Source organism: Pseudorca crassidens, chromosome 2 (genome assembly GCF_039906515.1).
Source record: "Pseudorca crassidens isolate mPseCra1 chromosome 2, mPseCra1.hap1, whole genome shotgun sequence".
NCBI classification, from domain to species: domain Eukaryota; kingdom Metazoa; phylum Chordata; class Mammalia; order Artiodactyla; family Delphinidae; genus Pseudorca; species Pseudorca crassidens.
Genome location: NC_090297.1, coordinates 133,324,795 through 133,344,133, shown reverse-complemented (window position 1 = coordinate 133,344,133; position 19,339 = coordinate 133,324,795). Strand labels below are relative to the sequence as shown.

Below are 19,339 nucleotides of genomic sequence, written 5' to 3'. Positions count from 1 at the left end.
TACGAACTTGTTCTGCTTTATTCTCAAATTTAGTTAAAGGGGACACCATTTTCCAAATCTACAAAATTTGTTACTATTGATTCCTATTTGTCTTTTGCATTATTCTTCATATTCTGTCAATCTACCTCAGAAAAGTCTTTTTAAGTCTCTACCCTCAGTCATTATCAACACTTTAATTTAGGCTTTTATCATGTCTCATTCTGGCACAATTTAATTGTATCTCTCCATCATTAGTCCACCCTCCATGCTAACATAAAATTATCTTCCTGCTTATCTCCTACTTTAAAATATCTGTTCAAACTTTAGCTTGGTACTCAGCATAGAATGCTTCAAACAATGACCCTCCACTGTCCTTTCCAGTCACATCTACTCATCTTCACATACTCTACACTTTTTACCTTGCGAACTTCTCACCATTCCCTAGATGTACTCCTGGCTTTCACACTGTTCCCTCTGTCTAGAATACCCCTAACTCCTTTACTTAACTTGGGAGACTTTTATTCATCCAAATCTATTTCAAATGACATCTTCTCAGGGACTATTATTTATCTGTTTACATATCTGCCTCTTCACTATGTTGTAAAGTAGTGTGGAGTATGGATAATGGGCTATATTCCTTTCTGTATCATCCTCAGCGGCTGGTGATGAAGAAAAAATGAAGGAAGTCAATAAAGAATGGAAGATCTGGATCCAGTTACATTAAGGTATCAGAGCCCAATATAAAAAGTCACAGGTTAATTTTGCTCCAAGGTAAATGCCAGAGATCCTAGTGTTTGGTGAAAGTCACAACATAAAGTTCCAACCAGTGAAATAAACTATTAATCACAATATTTAAAACCAAATTCTTTCTGATTTTTTTTCTTTTTGCTTTACTTTGCTTGTTAAGACTTTACTGGAAAACTATGAGCAACTGAAAACTAAGGAATTACTGATCTTTATAGGCTTAAGGAGCAAAAAATGACCCCGCTGCAAGTATATAAAAAAATATATTATTACTTGGATGACTAAGCAAGTTTTAGAATGGTTATTGAGAATTCTACTAGCTTTCAGCTTATGTCAAAAATTAGAATCTCTGATTTTGGAAACTGAGATTATCAACAAATTCTAACGCTGAAAGACAGGTCCAGATTACATACCTATGAAGTGATAAATTCTATTCAAGGTTAGAGGTAGCTCAGCATTCAAGATTATTGGGCATAGACTAGAAAAACTGCTATATGGTTGATGTCACCATTAACTACCATTTGGACCTAATATCTCAGTAAAGAATATCTTCTGATTATCTAAGGGTTTGATAATCAATGGCTCTCTAACTTAAATTTCTACAAAATGAGCATGAAAAAAGATACTGGCGGCCAGGAGAAGGTGGGATAACAGCTGAATAATTTTTTTTTTTTTTGAAAACACACTAGGATATTTTAGATAAATAAATAAATAGCCAGGAGATTTTATTCCTTAGGATGCTGGCTCTCTATAAATTTATCGATTTACTTACTGACTTGATGAATTTAAGTTAAACTATTTTGTTTTAGATAAGAAAATCAAACCAGTTATTTGTTAAGGAAAGTCTTTGCATATAAAGCACATATTTTTTTCATTTTATTATTCAGATTGCTCAGAAATTACATAACCACATGGAAAGAGTGAAATCTGATCATTTAAGCATGAGACAAAAAGGACAAGAAAATTCTACTTTCAAGAATAGATTCGTTGAAAATAAGAAAGAATGTATGTATATGTATAACTGAATCACTTTGCTGTATAGCAGTAATTAACACATTGTAAATCAATAAAAAAAATAAATAAAATTTTTAAAAAAGAATAGACTCATTGAAGCATTTGATACAAATTCATTGAGGGAAATAAACTAAAATATTCAAGCAAGTTCTTTTTATTGATTATACCTAATAATTAGCTGCATTTATATTAATTGGATTTACTTAAATATGAGGCAAAAATAAATGAAAATTTTTATTAATGTTGGAGGTTATTTTACTTAGCACATATTAATATACTGAAAATTTACGTGAACATAATTTAAAAACAGAAAGCACCAAAGTGAAACAAGAGGTAGAAAAACAATTATCAATAATAGGGAATGCAAAATATTAAATCACCTTTTTAAAAATATCACTGAATAATTAAGGCACCATGAATGAATTCACTAGAGATAATTTCCAAAGTATTATATATCATTCTAATATTCAGAAAAGGATTATACTTTATTCAAGGGGCTAAAAACTAATACATAGTTTTGACCACAAAATCACTCAAAATAAGATTTAAAAAATTACTGTGCAATCTCAAAGAGAAACATAGTTACAGATGACTTACAAAAAAAAAAAAAGGGCTAACATACCTCAGCAAAAAATACCTCAAACCAATTATCCACCATACATAGCTTATCCTAGACTTTCAATGTTAGTAAAATAATAGAAAAAGAATGATAAAAAAAATAGATCTCAGTAGATGACAATAAGGCATTTAATAACAACTCAGTATTCAACTTTAATTGATACTATAGAATATCAAATATAAAAGTTCTTCATGTGAGAAAAAGCATATTTATTTCTAGAGTCAAAATCATATTTTCTTCAATAATGCTAGTTATTAACTCTAAATATTTAAATAATAACAGGAGTTAACAGTGGTTGTTGTTAAACATTTAACACTGCGGCTCCTGAAACACCACCATCACCCCAACCACCACCCCTCTCTGATCTGTAACAGTTCTGGAGTATAAATAGTCCCACCATGTCTAATTTAAAGCTATCATTGCCATGTCACTATGGGAATTGGGAACAGATGCACAAAACTGGCTTCTGCTTGCTGCCTCCAACAAACCACTGAGTATTAACTTATTGAGCTCTTACTATCTGATGAGCACATGCTATGAACTTTACACATCCCCTTTCATTTGACCCTCACAACAACATACAAAGTAGATATTACTTCATCTTACAAATAAGGAAACTGAGGCTTAGGGAGATAAAGTAATTTGCCTAAGGTCACATTACTAACGAGTGGTAGAGGCAGAATTTAAGAATATCTTTAATCACTTTAATTATCATTCTTCATTCATGACCTATTGTTATTAAGGAGTCATGCATGGCCTGATTTGTAAATTAATCAACTCATCCATTTATCTCCTTATTTGTACCGCAACATATATTGGTAAAACCATAATTCAACCCCTAATGAAAACAATACCAGTGACTTACATCAACCTATGCATTCCTTCCCTTCAAGTCTGCTTAGTTCTCCCCAGCAAAGGTATATCCTAAAGTTGGTGTTAATTATTCTCTTTAAAGCCAGGTTTACATCCCAAATATCTGTAAAGAAAACCTCAGATTCTTGACAACTGCATTACGTTGCTTTTTAATAATCTTTCAATATAGATATTGTCCTTATTTTAAATATGAGGAAGGTAATTAAGGCTCAAAAAAGTCAAACAAACTCACCAAGAATTACTTAGCAAATAGATGACATAAAAAGAGTTTGAAAACAGGTTTTTATGTCTCCAAAGACCAATCTTTTCACTAAAATATTCTGCTTCAAAAATAAGGTGATTTTAAATATCAGATAATTAATCAGTAATAAACTAGAGCTCACCATAAAGATCAATGTACCTCCTTACCATCTTTAAAATTAACTGTAATATATGCAATAAAAACAGAGCCCAATCATAAGTATAATAATATTTGAAGGTTAATTTTTTTCTCTTATTAAAAATAATATGCAAAATTCCAATGGAAAAAATTAAAGAAGCCAAGAACAAATGGAAGTGTATACACACACACACACCCCCACACACACACACGCACGTGGTGCTCTTGATTGGGAAGACTACATACTGTAAAAAATTGCAATAGTTCTTCTATTAATTAAACAGTTAGCAAACAGGAAGCTAAAGTAAAGTATTCCCAGAATTTAAGAACACATTTAGAAAATAACACTTAGACAAAACTGATTTATAAATATATAACTAAGATTGGAACATTTTTATTTATTAAGTCTACTGAAAAAAGATTCCAAGGTGTATCTTCATGAACATACAGCATTATTATTATTTTAAACCATTAATTGAGCTCTTACTATAAGTTAGGTAATGTGCTTGACACATACTATCTGATTTAATCCTTATAATAACTTCATGACATTTGTAATACTAGCTCTATTTTATCGTAAAGAAAATAGAGAATCAGATAGGTTATGCATAAATTTTAAACAGAAAATTTTTTTTTACTTTTATAATTGGAGAAAAGGCTATTTCATTTTGCAGGACAAAAAACACCTTATTGCTTCTAGAAATAGAAAAATCTGTGAAATAAGAGAAATTCCAGGGAACATTTAAAAACAGACATAGAGACATTCAGAATATTTTAAATATAAACACTACCAAAAAAAGAAAATTACAAGCCAATATCTTTGATGAATATAGATGCAAAAATTCTCAACAAAATATTAGCAAACCAAATCCAATAACACATAAAAAAGACCATATACCACGATCAAGTTGGATTCATCCCAGGGTCACAAGGATGTTTCAACATACACAAATCAATCAGTGTGATACACCACACCAACAAAAGAAAAGACAAAAACTCCCCGATCATCTCAATAGATGCAGAAAAAGAATCTGATAAAATTCAACATCGATTCATGATTAAAAACTCTTACAAAAGTAAGTATAGAAGGAACATATCGCAACATACTAAAAGCTATTTATGACAAACCCACAACCAACATAATACTCAACAGTGAAAAGCTGAAAGCCTTCCTGGCAAAATCTGGAATAAGACAAGGATGCCTACTCTCACCACTTCTATTCAACACAGTACTGGAAGTCCTAGCCACAGCAATCAGATAAGAAAAAAGAAATACAAGGCATCCAAACTGGAAGGAAAGAGGTAAAATTGTCATTATATGCAGATGACATGATACTATATATAGAAAACCCTAAAGTCTCCACACAAAAACTACTACAACTGATAAATGAATTCGACAAGGTAGCAGGATACAAGATTAACACATAGAAATCTGCTGCATTTCTTTACACTAACAATGAAACATCAGAAAGGGAAAGTAAAAAAAGAATCCCTTTTAAAGTCACATCAAAAAAATAAAATATTTAGGAATAAACCTTACCAAGCAGTGAAAGACTTACATGTTGAGAACTACAAAACACTGCTAAAGGAAACTGAAGATGATTCAGAGAAATGGAAAGATGTCCCATGCTCTTGGATTCGAAGAATTAATTTTCTTAAAATTAATATTGTTAAAATGGCCATACAACCCAAAGCAATCTACAGACTTAATGTGATCCCTATCAAATTACCCATGACATTTTTCACAGAACTAGAACAAAAAAAGTCCTAAAATTTATATGGGAGAATAAAAGACCCAGAATTACCAAAGCAATCCTGAGAAAAATGAACAAAACTGGAGGCACAACCCTCCCAGATTTCAGACAATACTACAGTAATCAAAACAGCGTGGTATTGGCACAGAAACAGACATATGAATTAAAGGAACAGAATAGCGAGCCTAGAAATAAACCCAGACACCTATGGGCAATTAATCTTTGACAAAAGAGGCAAGGATATATAACAGAGGAAAGAAAGTCTGTTCAGCAAGTGGTGCAATGTAAATGTAAATCAATGAAGTTAAAACACTCCCTCACACCATACACAAAAATAAACTCAAAATGGCTTAAAGACTTAAATATAAGACATGACACCATAAAACTCCTACTAGAGAACATAGGCAAAACATTTTCTGACATAAATCATAGCAGTGTTTTCCTAGGTCAGTCTCCCAAGGCAATAGAAATAAAAGCAAAAATAAACAAATGGGATCTAATCAAACTTATAGGCTTTTGCACAGCAAAGGAAATCATAAACAAAATGAAAAGACAACCTATGGACTGGGAGAAAATATTTGCAAACAATGCAACCAACAAGGACTTAATTTCCAAACTATACAAACAGCTCATACAACTCAATAACAAAAAACCAAGCAACCCAATCAAAAAATGGGTAAAAGACCTAAGTAGACATTTCTCCAAAGAAGATACACAGATGGTCAATAGGCAAATGAAAAGATGCTCAACATCATTATTAGAGAAATGCAAATCAAAACTACAATGAGGTATCACCTCACACTGCTCAGAATGGCCATCATTAAAAAGTCTACAAATAACAAATGCTGGAGAGGGTGTGGAGAAAAGGGAACCCTGCTACACTGTTGGTGGGAATGTAAATTGGTTCAGTCACTATGGAAAACAGTATTGAGTTTCCTTAAAAAACTAAAAATAGAGTTACCATATGACCCTGCAATCTCACTCCTGGGCATATGTCCAGAAAAGATGAAAACTCTATTTCAAAAAGATACATGCACCCCAATGTTCACAGCAGCACTATTTACAATAGCCAAGACATGGAAGCAATATATATATATAAAAGTGAATCACTTTGTTTTATACCAGAAACTAACATTGTAAATCAACTATACTTCAATTTAGGGACTTTCCTGGTGGCGCACTGATTAAGAATCCACCTGCCAATGCAGGGGACATGGGTTTGATCCCTGGTCCAGGAAGATCCCACATGCTGCGGAGCAACTAAGCCTGTGCACCACAACTACTGAGCCTGCACTCTAGAGCCCGCAAGCCACAACTACTGAAGCCCGCACGCTCTAGGGCCCGCGTGCCACAACTACTGAGCCTGCATGCTGCAACTACTGAAGCCTGTGTGCCTAGAGCTTGTGCTCCACAACAAGAGAAGCCACTGCAATGAGAAGCCCGTGCACCGCAATGAAGAGTAGTCCCCACTCACCGCAACTAAAGAAAGCCTGCACACAGCAACAAAGACCCAACGCAGCAAAAAAAACACCAAAAAACTATACTTCAGTTTTTTTTAATTTTTAATAAAAAAGAATATTTTAAACACATACTGAAATCATGTAGAAAGAAATAATTTGTTACAAAGGTTTTAAGTTACAAATAATTTGCTTATTAGCTCTATACCTCACTTCATACAACTAAATCAATCCCAGATAGAATATAATTAAGCATTAGCAAAACAAATTTTTAAAATAATTAACTATAAGGATATATTTGTACTAACTGTTAAGATAAATTTTCTAAATAGTCAAGAAATGAAGAAGGATCACAAACATGCTTTAAGGTTTGAATAAGTCTTTTAAACTGCACAAATTTTGTTTGAAAACAGAAATATCTGGGATAAATGTAAATGATTTTAAAAGCTACAATGTAGAGTAACTGAAAATAAATGAAATATTGCTACATATACTCAGATTCCACTTGATAGTCAAAAGAAACAAGAGGGTCTATGTGAAAAATACTCAAATATTATATTACAAATATAAACTATTTTACAGAAAAATATACCACTTCACTAATAAAATAAAAATACAATAGTAATATTATATACCTATTAAACTAATAATCATAAAAATGTTATTAACTAAGTACCTAATAAGAGCTAGATATCTTGTTTCAGTTACTATTTATAATAACCCTACAAGATGTTATCACCATTCCACACTTTACTGATGAGAAAATGGAGGCTCAGAAAGGTTATGTGAAACTTTCTCAGTCATATAAAACTAGACAACCGCATGGGTAAAAACCTGAACCTACTCATTCAACTCTAAAGATCTTTTCTTTTTCCTCATTCTATGCTATGAGTAAAACACAAATCACAGAACTATAATAAAGCAATGCTTAAGTCCAGATTTGGTAAAGTCATGGGGGGAAATTGTACTCATAAATTGTTATGGGCATTATTAATGTGTTATATCTTTCTAGTGGAAAATCTTATAATATATAATGAGCTACGAGATAGTCATATTCTGCAGTATAATCATTCCTAGTATACCCCCAAAGAAATAAGCCAAATCGGGGAAAGGGGGGGTGGGGCACATATCCATAAGGAGAAACTGTAATGGAAAAAAACTATAAACAACTGAAGTGTCCAACAGAGCCTACTTCAACATTTCAATGTAATAGATTAGCAGAGTATCCCACATCCTCAACATTATTATTGGTCAATAGATGGGAATGTATATGAAATAGTCTTAAATGAAAAAAAGGAATACAACTTACACTGTTTATAACCATTTTAAAAATATACATATACAATGAGAAAAATAAGACAAATTTAAAGTGACATAGCCTATTTTTCTCTAAAGCTACTTAACTTCATAACAAATTATTTTAAGTTTGAGCATATATATGACTATGTCATATAACATTTTAAAATTTATGCTAGTATATTGCATTAATGACCTCATAATTGATGAGACCTTTGTTCCCTGATGTTATGGACTGAACTGTGTGACCCTGAAGTTCGTATGTTGAAGCCCTAGGCCCCAGTGTGACTGTGGGCCTTTAAGGAAGTCATTAAGGTTAAATGAGGTCATAAGGGTGGGGCCCTAATCTAATAGGACTGGTGTCCCTTTAAGAAGAGACTGAGACAATAGAGTTGCCTGTGCACAGAGTAAAGGCCAAGTGATAATACAAGAAGAGCCCAGTCTACAAGCTGAGGAAGCCTCAGGAGAAAGCAGCCCAACCACACCTTGATCTTAGACTCCTAGCCTCCAGAACTGTGAGAAAATACATTTGTTTTTTTAAGCCACCTAGTCTGCGGTATTTTGTTATAGAAGCTCTTGCAGACTAATACACCCAGAATACATTTATTTAAAAACAGAAGAATTATACTGATATGTTGGATAATTTTAAATACAATAAAGTTACATGTAAATAGCATAAATTATTAAAGTTCATTGCCTAAGTTTTTAAAAATATATTTATTAACTTCAAAGTTGCTTAACAATAGACATCATAAATATCATAAGTGACAAACGTTGGACTGACAGCTGCAAGACAGCTTAAAAGCAACAGATGAGTGACAAACTGCTAGCTGGGTAGGGGTTATGCATACTGAAATGCAATGATTCTTAGGAGAAATGGCAGGAAAGGAACATATTTCTCTGCATTTTGCAAAGAGGTCTCTTTTAATTCATTACGATATAAAGCAAATAGACAGACAAGATCTGAGGTATTATATGTACATTTTATGAACTGAGTACTCTATTTTTTTTTCTAATTTAGGTACTGACTCCCTAGAATAAGTGAGGAAGTCACCAGTTACTTAATTAAATAATGTGCTGTGTTCCCAGTACCAAGAGCAGTATCTGTTGATTTAATGTGTAAGGCCCTTTTGAATTAGATTTTTTATTAATAAGTTGATTAAATTTGAATGAGACTATTAAAAGAAAATTATCTTGAAGAAAAAAGTAAAGCCTTCTAATTCCTAAGTTAGGAGGTCTTTAAAAATGTAACACGGGGAGAGAGGATATTGTTATTACTATGACATTATAGATAAAGACAACATATTAACTGTAACCAGAAAGGAGAACTACATAAGGTATATTTAATTTCTTTTCCTACTTTTTTTATTTAAGCTTTCAGTCCTATCTATACCTACTGACAGAGGAAGAAAAATAATTTAGGAATAAAATTGCTTCCCAGTAATCCTCCTTTTAAGTGTTATACACATGGGATATATATAGTTTACATCCCATGTATATTTATATTTTATAGTTTCTTCTGAGTTTCACACAGCTAATAAGTGACAGTTATGTAGACTATATGGTATTCTGTTGATTTTATATGTCATAATCTGTTTAGTTAATCCTCTTTTATTGGGTGTTTCAATTTATTTCCACTATTGCAAGCATGGAGACACCATTAGACATGGGCCCAAAGCAGTTGGAATTACTTTTAGCTATAAGAAGCACAAGTTTTATTTTTTATATTGTAGCAGGTGAAGGAATACATACTGTATAGCTGGAGGGTTAAACATAGTACAGTAGTGAAACCTCTGAGCTTTTACCTCTTCAATTGGTTAGTAATCCTGAGTATGGTATATTTCATTGCTTTAAGCATGAGATTAACTGTATTCAGCTACGACACAAAGAATTGTTACTTATATATACTCAGACATACACATGCTCAGAACAGATTCAGATTCACAGAATTTAAGACTAGCACATTACAATTTATTTACGTTTGGTAATTATAACAAATTCAATGATCAGGTATCCTCTTTCTCTTTCCTATTTTTTTAAAACTATATCCCTATAAGTTCACTTTCTTAATAGAAACAATATCAAATATATACTGAACACTGTAAATCAACTATACTTCAAAAAAATGGAAAAAAACATTTTGACTGAAAACACATTTAAAAAATAAATATATATATATATATATATATATATACTGAACAACCGCTATGTGCCAAACACTATTTTAAATGTTTTAAATACATACTATATTATTTAATGCCCCTCATATGCTGCAATTCCTATCAAACAAGAAAAGTAACAAACACTAGTGGGTTTCAAATTTTAAAATATATTGATTTTCTTAAAGACATCTATATTTTAATAATTTCACACCTTGCCATAATACTATAATAGCAACTCTAATAAGAACACGTTCTACTCACACAGCATTTGTGAATAAATGCTACATAAACTATAATTTACATAGTGTTTCCAAATTTCATTTATCACTTTGTAAGAAAGAAATTACTACCCCATAAAAGTGTAAACAGAAATTCAGAGATTAAATTTCAAAAATGAGAATTGGCATAGATGGAAGTAGAATTCAGGTCTCCTGGATCAATGTATTCTTTCCCCTGTGGGGAATGAGAAATGAAGAAAGGTTCACAACTGCAGAAAGTTAGAAAACCACTTACGTAGACGCTAGGCTGGGTAGAAGCTACAGCCCAAAGAGAAAAGGAAATCTCTACACAAGAACTAGCTCCAGTCTTTGTATTAAACAGTATATTTCTGCCTTAAGAGCTTGACTCTCCATTAGTGAAGCACTTAGGAGATATCATAGTTACTGCTAAATAAAAACTGCTGATCTGACTGGTAGGAACACTATGTACTGTTCTTTACTTCCTGGACCCGAAATCCCTTACAATAGCACCTTAAACTCTGTTTAAGCCTCCATTTGCATAATTATTATATGATTAGAATGTATAAGATATTATGAAGTAATAAATATAGAATATTTTATATCACTTTAAGTAGACCATAAATGTGTAAGAAGCAGGGACACATTCTCAGAGCACCTCACACATAAGTGGGCTACCAATAGGTTGGCATAGTTGCTAAAAACTGAAAGTTAACTACGAAAGTCCAAAAATGTTTGTAAATACAAATACCAAAAAAACCTCAAAAACCTATAGATTTCTTTAGTCAAATGTATACATGTTAACCACTGAGAGGCACTGATTCTAAGAATTTCTTTTAAACTCTTTATTTCCTTTGATGCTCCTTTACTTAGATCATCCTATGATCACCTGGAAAGGAAATAGACATACTAGTATCCAAGGAAATGCAACAACCTAGCCTTTCAAAAATTTTAGCAGAATGTTAATAGAGGCACATCAAGAAAGACTTTATTCTTTTGGTAATTATCTATAAGTCAAGGGTAAGAAGAAAACATATTTACTTAATAGTATAATTAAAACTCATCGGGCAAAGGGAAATCTAAGGGAGGACAAGGTTTAGGAGAAATACTGAATTTCTGGCACAAATATATTTGAAAAATTACTCAATTTTTCACTTATATTATTTTTAAAGAAATTAAATTGTACTCCAATAAGAAAATTATTCAACAATTCCCACAGTTTTAGAAAGAGTTTAAACTTCTGCTGATGTGGTCAATCTCATAACAAAGATAAGGTAAAGTTTCAGTGTTAAGGTTTTCAAAAGTTTCAAAAGTTTCAGTGTTAAGGTTTTCAAAAACAAAAAACAAACATAGGTCCTAACTCATAATTGGAATACTTCATCAGATAAGGTCAATCATTTCCAAGGCAATCAGATAAAAATTTAAGTTCTTTTTGTAGTTTAAAATGCTATCTCAATATAAAACTTTTTAAAATTTAAACAAGTCCTAAATGAGTTTTTTTAAATGTTGAAGACTCTGTTATCTGAAACGCATCAAACACGAATTTCTATTTTGTCATCTAAAGAAATATTCAAGATTTGCATCTTCTGCTTCCACATTCAAATTGTGTATTACTATGACATGAGCAAATCAAAAGCCCCACTTATTAAAAGCTATCAATACACTTCAGCTCTAAATAGTTCTCTCTAATAACATTTGTCAATTTTTATGAAGAGATAATAGTAGAAATTCTGCCTTTTAATTCTCAACTTTGTCAGGAGAAGATGATTTGATAATTTCTCCCTCTAAATTGCATTTAATGTACAAAAGTAGATCAACGGGATGAAAAAGGGTAAAAGACAAAACAAAACAAATAGTTTTACACAGGCCCCAAAATAGAGTTCAAGAGTATAATGTAATAAAAAATTTCTTCTAAATCCATTTTTTACTATTAATTACTATCATTCATTGAGTCTCTAAAACAGTGTTTATTACTTTCTAAAAACTGTACTAATTAAGTAAATTAGTTTATAATGAGCAAACAGAATGGTTTATTATAAAACAGAAATATTAAAATTCCAACAGTCATTAAATCTGAGCCCTCCCACTTTCCCCTTATTCATCACAATATACCTTCTCTTACTGGCTCATTGGTTGATTCTTCTTTTAGACTCAGCATCCTGGAGAAGCCACTGGAAAGAGTAGAGAAAATGCCACGGATGAAATATCCCTGCTGCTCAGACTCCATTGACCCCACTGAAGTCGGCCACCGTCTAACAAATCTGATACTGCAGCGGTGCTCTGGCTCTGAAAGAGATCTGCTGAATGGAACCCGAAGTGACCGAGTGTTGACCAGGTTCTGCTTCTCCATTGATGTTCCAAGGACCTCATTAGCAGAGGAAGAAACATTATCCCCAACCATCTTTGGCAGGACCTCTTGTTGTGGTTCATCCAAGCCTCCTTTATTATTTTGCAATTGCTCCCTTTTGTCCCCTTTCCACCTAAAGCTGGGATGTGTTTGCCACCGATAAGCACTCAGTGGCTTTCCTAGATTGGAAACAGCCTGTTCATTTTTCTTCCTCTTGCTTTTCATTGGACCACACCATGGATAACTCTTTACGCTTGTTCCTATCTCTGAATGTGCATAATCAGGTTCTGACAAAGATCTTCGATAGCTCGGAGGACACGGTGATGTTTGTCTCCTAAAGATGCTCATCTTCCATGACTCCATTTTTTAACAACTTCTCGAAACTTTAAATTTCCACTGCTCTGCAGTCTTTGCAGTTGAACCACACTTGTCCGTGCAGTCCAAAACATTCAACTGCTTAAGCAGCTTTCTTTGTGCGGCTTTGAACCACAGCAGATGTTGCTGCTTAAGAGCTGGTGTCATGTTATTACCCCATTTTCCCAGATCTCCGAAATTTCAGCAAGCACCCAAAAACCTCCTGTCTGAAGCAAATTATCTTCATAATACAGCAAAAGAAGATCATCTCGCTTCCTGCAGTACGTTATATTTCTGCACTGAGTTTTCAGGAAATGGTGTTTTTAAAAAATGAGAAGTGAAATGAAAGCGATAAAAAAGCCACAAACACCTTTATGGACCAATAGCAGTTAAGTGTTCACTATGTGAATGACACTGGGTTAAAAACAGATTGTGAAAGTACTCAAGCTGACATCCACACTCTCCGGAAGAAGAAGAAAAAAATCTGCCTAAAAGCCTGCTCTCTAAGTGACAGCTCTTCAGAATAGTTTTTAAAGTTTGCATTTCAAGAAAATCCTTGTTATTTACACCACAACTTCTCTCAAAGTTAATACTGTTTTTAAACTAATAGGTAAAGTCATATACTGTTTTGTGCAAGTAGGCATTTGCAAAGATGAGGAAAAATGGACAAAAGAATGTCAAAATATAAAGCTATTTTTAATGTAAACATACTAGGGAGAATTTTAAAAGCACAAATGGATTTAAAAAAAGGGATAGAGGATATTTGCTATGAACTATAGCAAAGGAAAAGGAAAGTCTTGAGGCAACATCTTGTGGAAACTGGAACACAGGAAAGTACATACTTAAATGATTTCTAGAAGGGAAAAGTTTGCTTTGAAAATGTAATTGGGATAAGTTGTCTGGAAAAATATTCCCTATCTATTTAACCAAATAAATTCCTTTATTCCTCTTTGTGCTATTTACAAGTTAAAAAAAAAAGAGCTGACTACCTAAAATTTTGTTAAAGCAAGTACCTTATATTGAACCAAGATAATGAATGCCAAGTTTTTGGCTGGTTAATTTTTTTTTCAACTGTCTGCTCATAAACTCCTGAAAATAGGGGTTTCGAATGGAAAGCCTGACAGACTTTAGACCACCAATAAAAGAGATATAACACGGCAATCAAATCACTTCGCAAGTTGTATAAAAAAATGATGATTTCATGTGGAAAACTAAAAAACCATCCATTTATTTGTAGAATATATACAATGAAAAACAGTTCTTACACTACGTCTCTTTCTTATTACTGCCAAATAGTAAAGTTGGTAACATACCTATTCTTTGAAACATATTAAAATGTTCTCGTTATTTCCATTATCATAAAGCAATAATCTCATCTTCATTTGTTTATATAGTCTGTAAATTTACACATTTCTATATTAAAGAAGTTTTGAAGAACTTGGCTTTCCCAAAAGCATAATATATCAAACTAGAGTGTATTACAATTGTAAAATTTTCCCTTGTTTTAAAAAAATACTTAGAAATGTCAATCCGCATAAAGAGAAAAACAATAAACATTAAATTCTAATCTCTATTTATGGCACATCACACAATCCACAAAAACTAATCTGTGATGGAAAATAAACCTAAATGTAAAATATAAAATGACAAAGCTTGTAAAAGAAATCACAAGAGAATATTTTTGTGAACTGAAGGTAAGCAAAGATTTCTTAGAGTACAAAACGTAATAACAATGATAGGAAAACATTAATAAATATGAATTCATAAAAATCAAAACCTTAATATGTCTAATAAGACATATTAAGAAATCAACAAGCAACCTACAAAATGGGAGAAAATATACACAATGCAAACATCTCACAATTTGTACCACAAGATATAAAGAACTCCTACAACTTATTAATAAAATGAAAACCCAATTTTTAAAAGTAGGCAGACAGAGCTGAACAAATCCTTCATAAAGAAAGCTATATGAATGGTCAATAAGCATATGGAAAAAGTACTCAACCTCATTAGGATTTAGAGAAATGCAAATTAAAGCCATAATGAGATATCACTCACATTCACCAAAATGGCTAACACTTAAAGGGCTAATAACACCAGACGTTGGTGAGGATGTGGAGCAACCAGAAATCTCATAATTAGTAATAAAATTAGTATGAAATGATACAATTGCTATGGAACAAACGTGACAAAATTTTTTTACAAAGATAAACACACATCTACCCAATGCACATCAGTTCCACTCACAGGCACTTAAGAAAAATGAAAATACACAAACTTGTACTTCAATCTTCACAGCAGCTTTATTTATGATACCCATAAACTGAAAACCACCCAAATATCCATCACAGTAGAATGGATAAACAAATTGTGATGTTTTCATACAACGGTATACAACTCAGCTATAAAAAGAATAAACTACTAATAACAAAACAATGTGAATGAATACCACAGATATTATGCCAACAAAAGAAACTAGACACAAAAGAGCAAATACCATATGATTCCATTTCGACAGAGTTTTAAAACAGGCTAAACTAATCTACAATGGGGGAAAAAATCAGGAATGCAGTTGTCAGGGGTAGAGGCATTACTAACAAGAAAAGGACACCAGGAAGCTTTCTGGGGTGATGGAAACTTTCTAAGTCTTGATGTACATGTGAGTATGGGTGTGTTTATTTGTCAAATTCATCCAACTGTTCCCTTAAGATTTATGCATTTTTCCTTAATTAAATTTTACCTTAAAAAACTGTAAATACTGTACTCTAGTTAGTAAGTTTACTTATCCAGTGTAATGGGTTAGCAACTCTGAAAGCACTTTCTGTGTATTTTAGGCTTGAGGAAAGGAGTAAATACATTGAAGAGGATGAATGAATGGATGAATGAATACATACATACAGACAGACAGACATACCAATACTGGAACAAACCAATATTATGCAACTCCTGATATGATGAACTGTGAAAGAATAGCTTGTGATTTTTTCCTGCCAAAAAAAAAAAAAATTGCATAACCTAAATTTAATCACAAGTAGCATCAGATAACCTTGAATTAAAGAAGATCTACAAAATAACTGTATCCTTTGCTTCAAAAATGTCAAGGTCAAGAAAATCAGAGAAAGGCAATAGAACTGTTGTAAATCAAAGGAGACTAAGGAGAAACAATTAAAAATAATGCATAATTTTGGATTTGATCCTAAAGTGGGGGGGGAGAAGCTATAAAGAACATTATTGGGACAATTGACAATATTTTAATATGGAGTATGGATTAGATAATAGAACCATACCACATTAAGCTTCCTGATTTTGATTATGAAAGAAAATGTTCTAATTCTTAGGAAATTCACACTGAAGTATTTAGGGGTCTAGAGTCATGATGTTTCCAATTTACTCTCAAATGACTCAAGGAAAAAACTATGCATGTAAAGGTAGATAAAATATGACCAAAGAAATGGGGCAAACTGTACACAATTATTGAATCTAGGTAAAGGGTATATGGGAGTTTCTTGTACGCCTGCAAATTTTCTATAGGTTTGAAATTTCATCAAAATAAGACATTACACAAGCAAAATTTTTTTAAATTTCAAACTACTTCCTTTGGGTCTGTAAGATATTTTTATTATTAATAATGTAATATTATTAATATTACATGTAATATTATTAATACTATTTCAGAGTATCTTTTGAGTAATACATATAACAAAGTATCTAGTTTCACAGGTTTCATGAGAGGGAACTTAATCAAGATCACCCTATTAAAATACCTCAGTGAAAAATTAAATTAAAACTACAATTTTGAGAAAAGTTGCACCACAGGAGTAGAACTTGAGCCCCATAATCAACATTGTAAAATTCAGAGACTCAATGTTAAATGAGAAAATACTTTTACACACTAAATAGGTAACATAAAAATAACTGCCATAGTTTCTAAGGAACTACTACAATTCTTCTAACCATAAACTTCCCTATTTAAGGAATATGGAAATGGAAAATAATAAACAGCACAGAAAAACATTCAAGCGAAATCAGAAAGCAAAAGAACTATAGATTGAAGAAGTGACAGTCTCTAAGTAGGAATAATCAAAGAAATGAAGAGATTCACCTCTCTCACAGTTGGCTAAAGGTGGATTTGGCAAATGCTTCAAATTATCTTCTATCATTATGAAAGCCTAACATCATTTATGTTAGTTATTTCTCCAAGTTTTATCTTTCATCTGAATATAAGACAACTTGACACTTCGTTTTCTGAATTTTATTAAATATATATAATGAATTTATAATTTTTAAGAAAATATTCACAGGTTTTATAATTTTTAAAATTAGAAACAATGACACTAGTGCCACTGAACTACCACATTCATTATGAATCCTAATATAAAAATTGGCTGCTGATTGAAGTGTCATAACAAGAACATTACTGCCATCTCAAGTATCAACTAATTATTATTAATTTTCTTAATAGAAATCTGTAATATTTAAAGCACAGCTTTAAGAACCACTCTGTTGCTAAGTCAAAAGAAACATCTGAATTCTCTAAATAAATATACAAGTACTTATATTCACATAGAGCCATATTTTAAATTGTTATTGAGTACCTGCCATGTATCAGGCACTGTATTAAGACTAGAGGGGCTTCCCTCGTGGCGCAGTGGTTGAGAATTCGCTGCCAATGCAGGGGACACGGGTTCGATCCCTGGTCGGGGAAGATCCCACATGTCGCGGAGCAACTAAGCCTGTGCACCACAACTACTAAGCCTGCGCTCTAGAGCCCGCGAGCCGCAACTCCTGAAGCCCACGCGCCTAGAGCCTGTGTTCTGCAACGAGAAGCCACCACACTGAGAAGCCAGTGCACCGCAATGAGGAGTAGTCCCCATTTGCCACAACTAGAGAAAGCCTGCGTGCAGCAACGAAGATCCAACGCAGCCAAAAATAAATAAATTTATTAAAAAAAAAATACTAGAAGAACAAAAAAGAATAGAACACTGTCCCTGCCCTCTTGGAACTGCCAGTTGACTAGGAAAGACTGACATTAGGAAGGGGGGTCTACAGAATGTTAGGGAAGTGATTTGTAAGGGAATTTTGAACCATGTCTAAGGCATAAGGGATGGAAACAATTTCTTTTGAGATTCTCTTAATCTTGAGATTCTATTGTTATACTCAATTCTGCTATAATGTGGCATGCATTTCTAAAAATCATCACACTATACAAAATTGCATAATAAAACTTCAAGACTTATGAGGAAGTGGGGTTGGGAAGCAACGTTCAGAAACAATGACACATAAAAAAAGATAAGAAGCTAATAAAAACTGTAGACCATTTTACACAGGTTAGTTAAGAAACACTTAAATGCCAAAATAAATATAGCACGCTACTTTGAAAAAACCCTGAAGTTTGCAGTGGGCATCAGAAGGGTTGTAGCTTTTGTGTTTTTGTGAAGTGATGGAAGGAGGGTTATCTGAAATCTGAAGGACAGCTATAACACTTAAGTGGATGGATGTGGCTCATAACAAGTATGGGGAACTGAGGCAGCCAGTAGTTGGTCGAGATGTATGCCTTTCAGTATTTGCTACAACACGATACTTTACTTGGATACAGTTTTCTGTATTCAGCTAACGTTTCTCAAACAAATGGCACATAAGCAAACACAAAATTCATGTAATGCTCAAATTGTTCCCTACTATCAATCATATGGTACAAATCCTCATTTTCAAAATAAGCGTGATATAAAATAAAATTTAGTTTAAAGAATTTTTTAAAAACATGTAATAAAAATAATAATAAAAAAATAATTTTATTTTTAAAACACCAAAAACAAAAACAAAACCAAGCATGATAGTAGAACTGACTATATTTTCTCTTTTCCATATAACTGGTATGGTAAAAAAACAGGTAAAAATCAACAGGAGACCTTACCATTGAAAGGCACAATAAAAGCAGAGGGGAAATAGCTCTTATCCTTAGTAAATTCCACTCTTTAGTTTAAACTTTTCATTTTTTTCTTTTCTTCCTCCTCTCTATATCAGAACAATAAGAACCAAAGGATCAAACTCATGATGTGGGCATAGAGGACCAAGCATAAAAAGGTAATGCAACAGATCTGCTTCTAAATTGGTGCTTCTCA

At 32.6% G+C, this 19,339-nt stretch overlaps 1 protein-coding gene across 11 annotated transcripts in view; it reads right to left on the bottom strand.

Annotated features, from left to right (window-relative positions):
* RASAL2 (RAS protein activator like 2) overlaps positions 1-19,339 on the bottom strand; it is a 380,363-nt gene that overhangs the window by 237,751 nt on the left and 123,273 nt on the right. For 3 of the 11 annotated variants that reach the window (XM_067728744.1, XM_067728747.1, XM_067728746.1), the window contains exon 1: positions 12,626-13,549. The exons of 3 other annotated variants lie outside the window; for them this stretch is intronic. In XM_067728744.1, the coding sequence (XP_067584845.1) occupies positions 12,626-13,223 (598 nt within the window). In that variant the 5' untranslated portion in view covers positions 13,224-13,549. Of the gene's footprint in view, positions 1-12,625; positions 13,551-19,339 lie in introns of those variants that run through there. 5 more of the 11 variants (XM_067728743.1, XM_067728745.1, XM_067728741.1 and 2 more) reach the window with 4 other exon arrangements.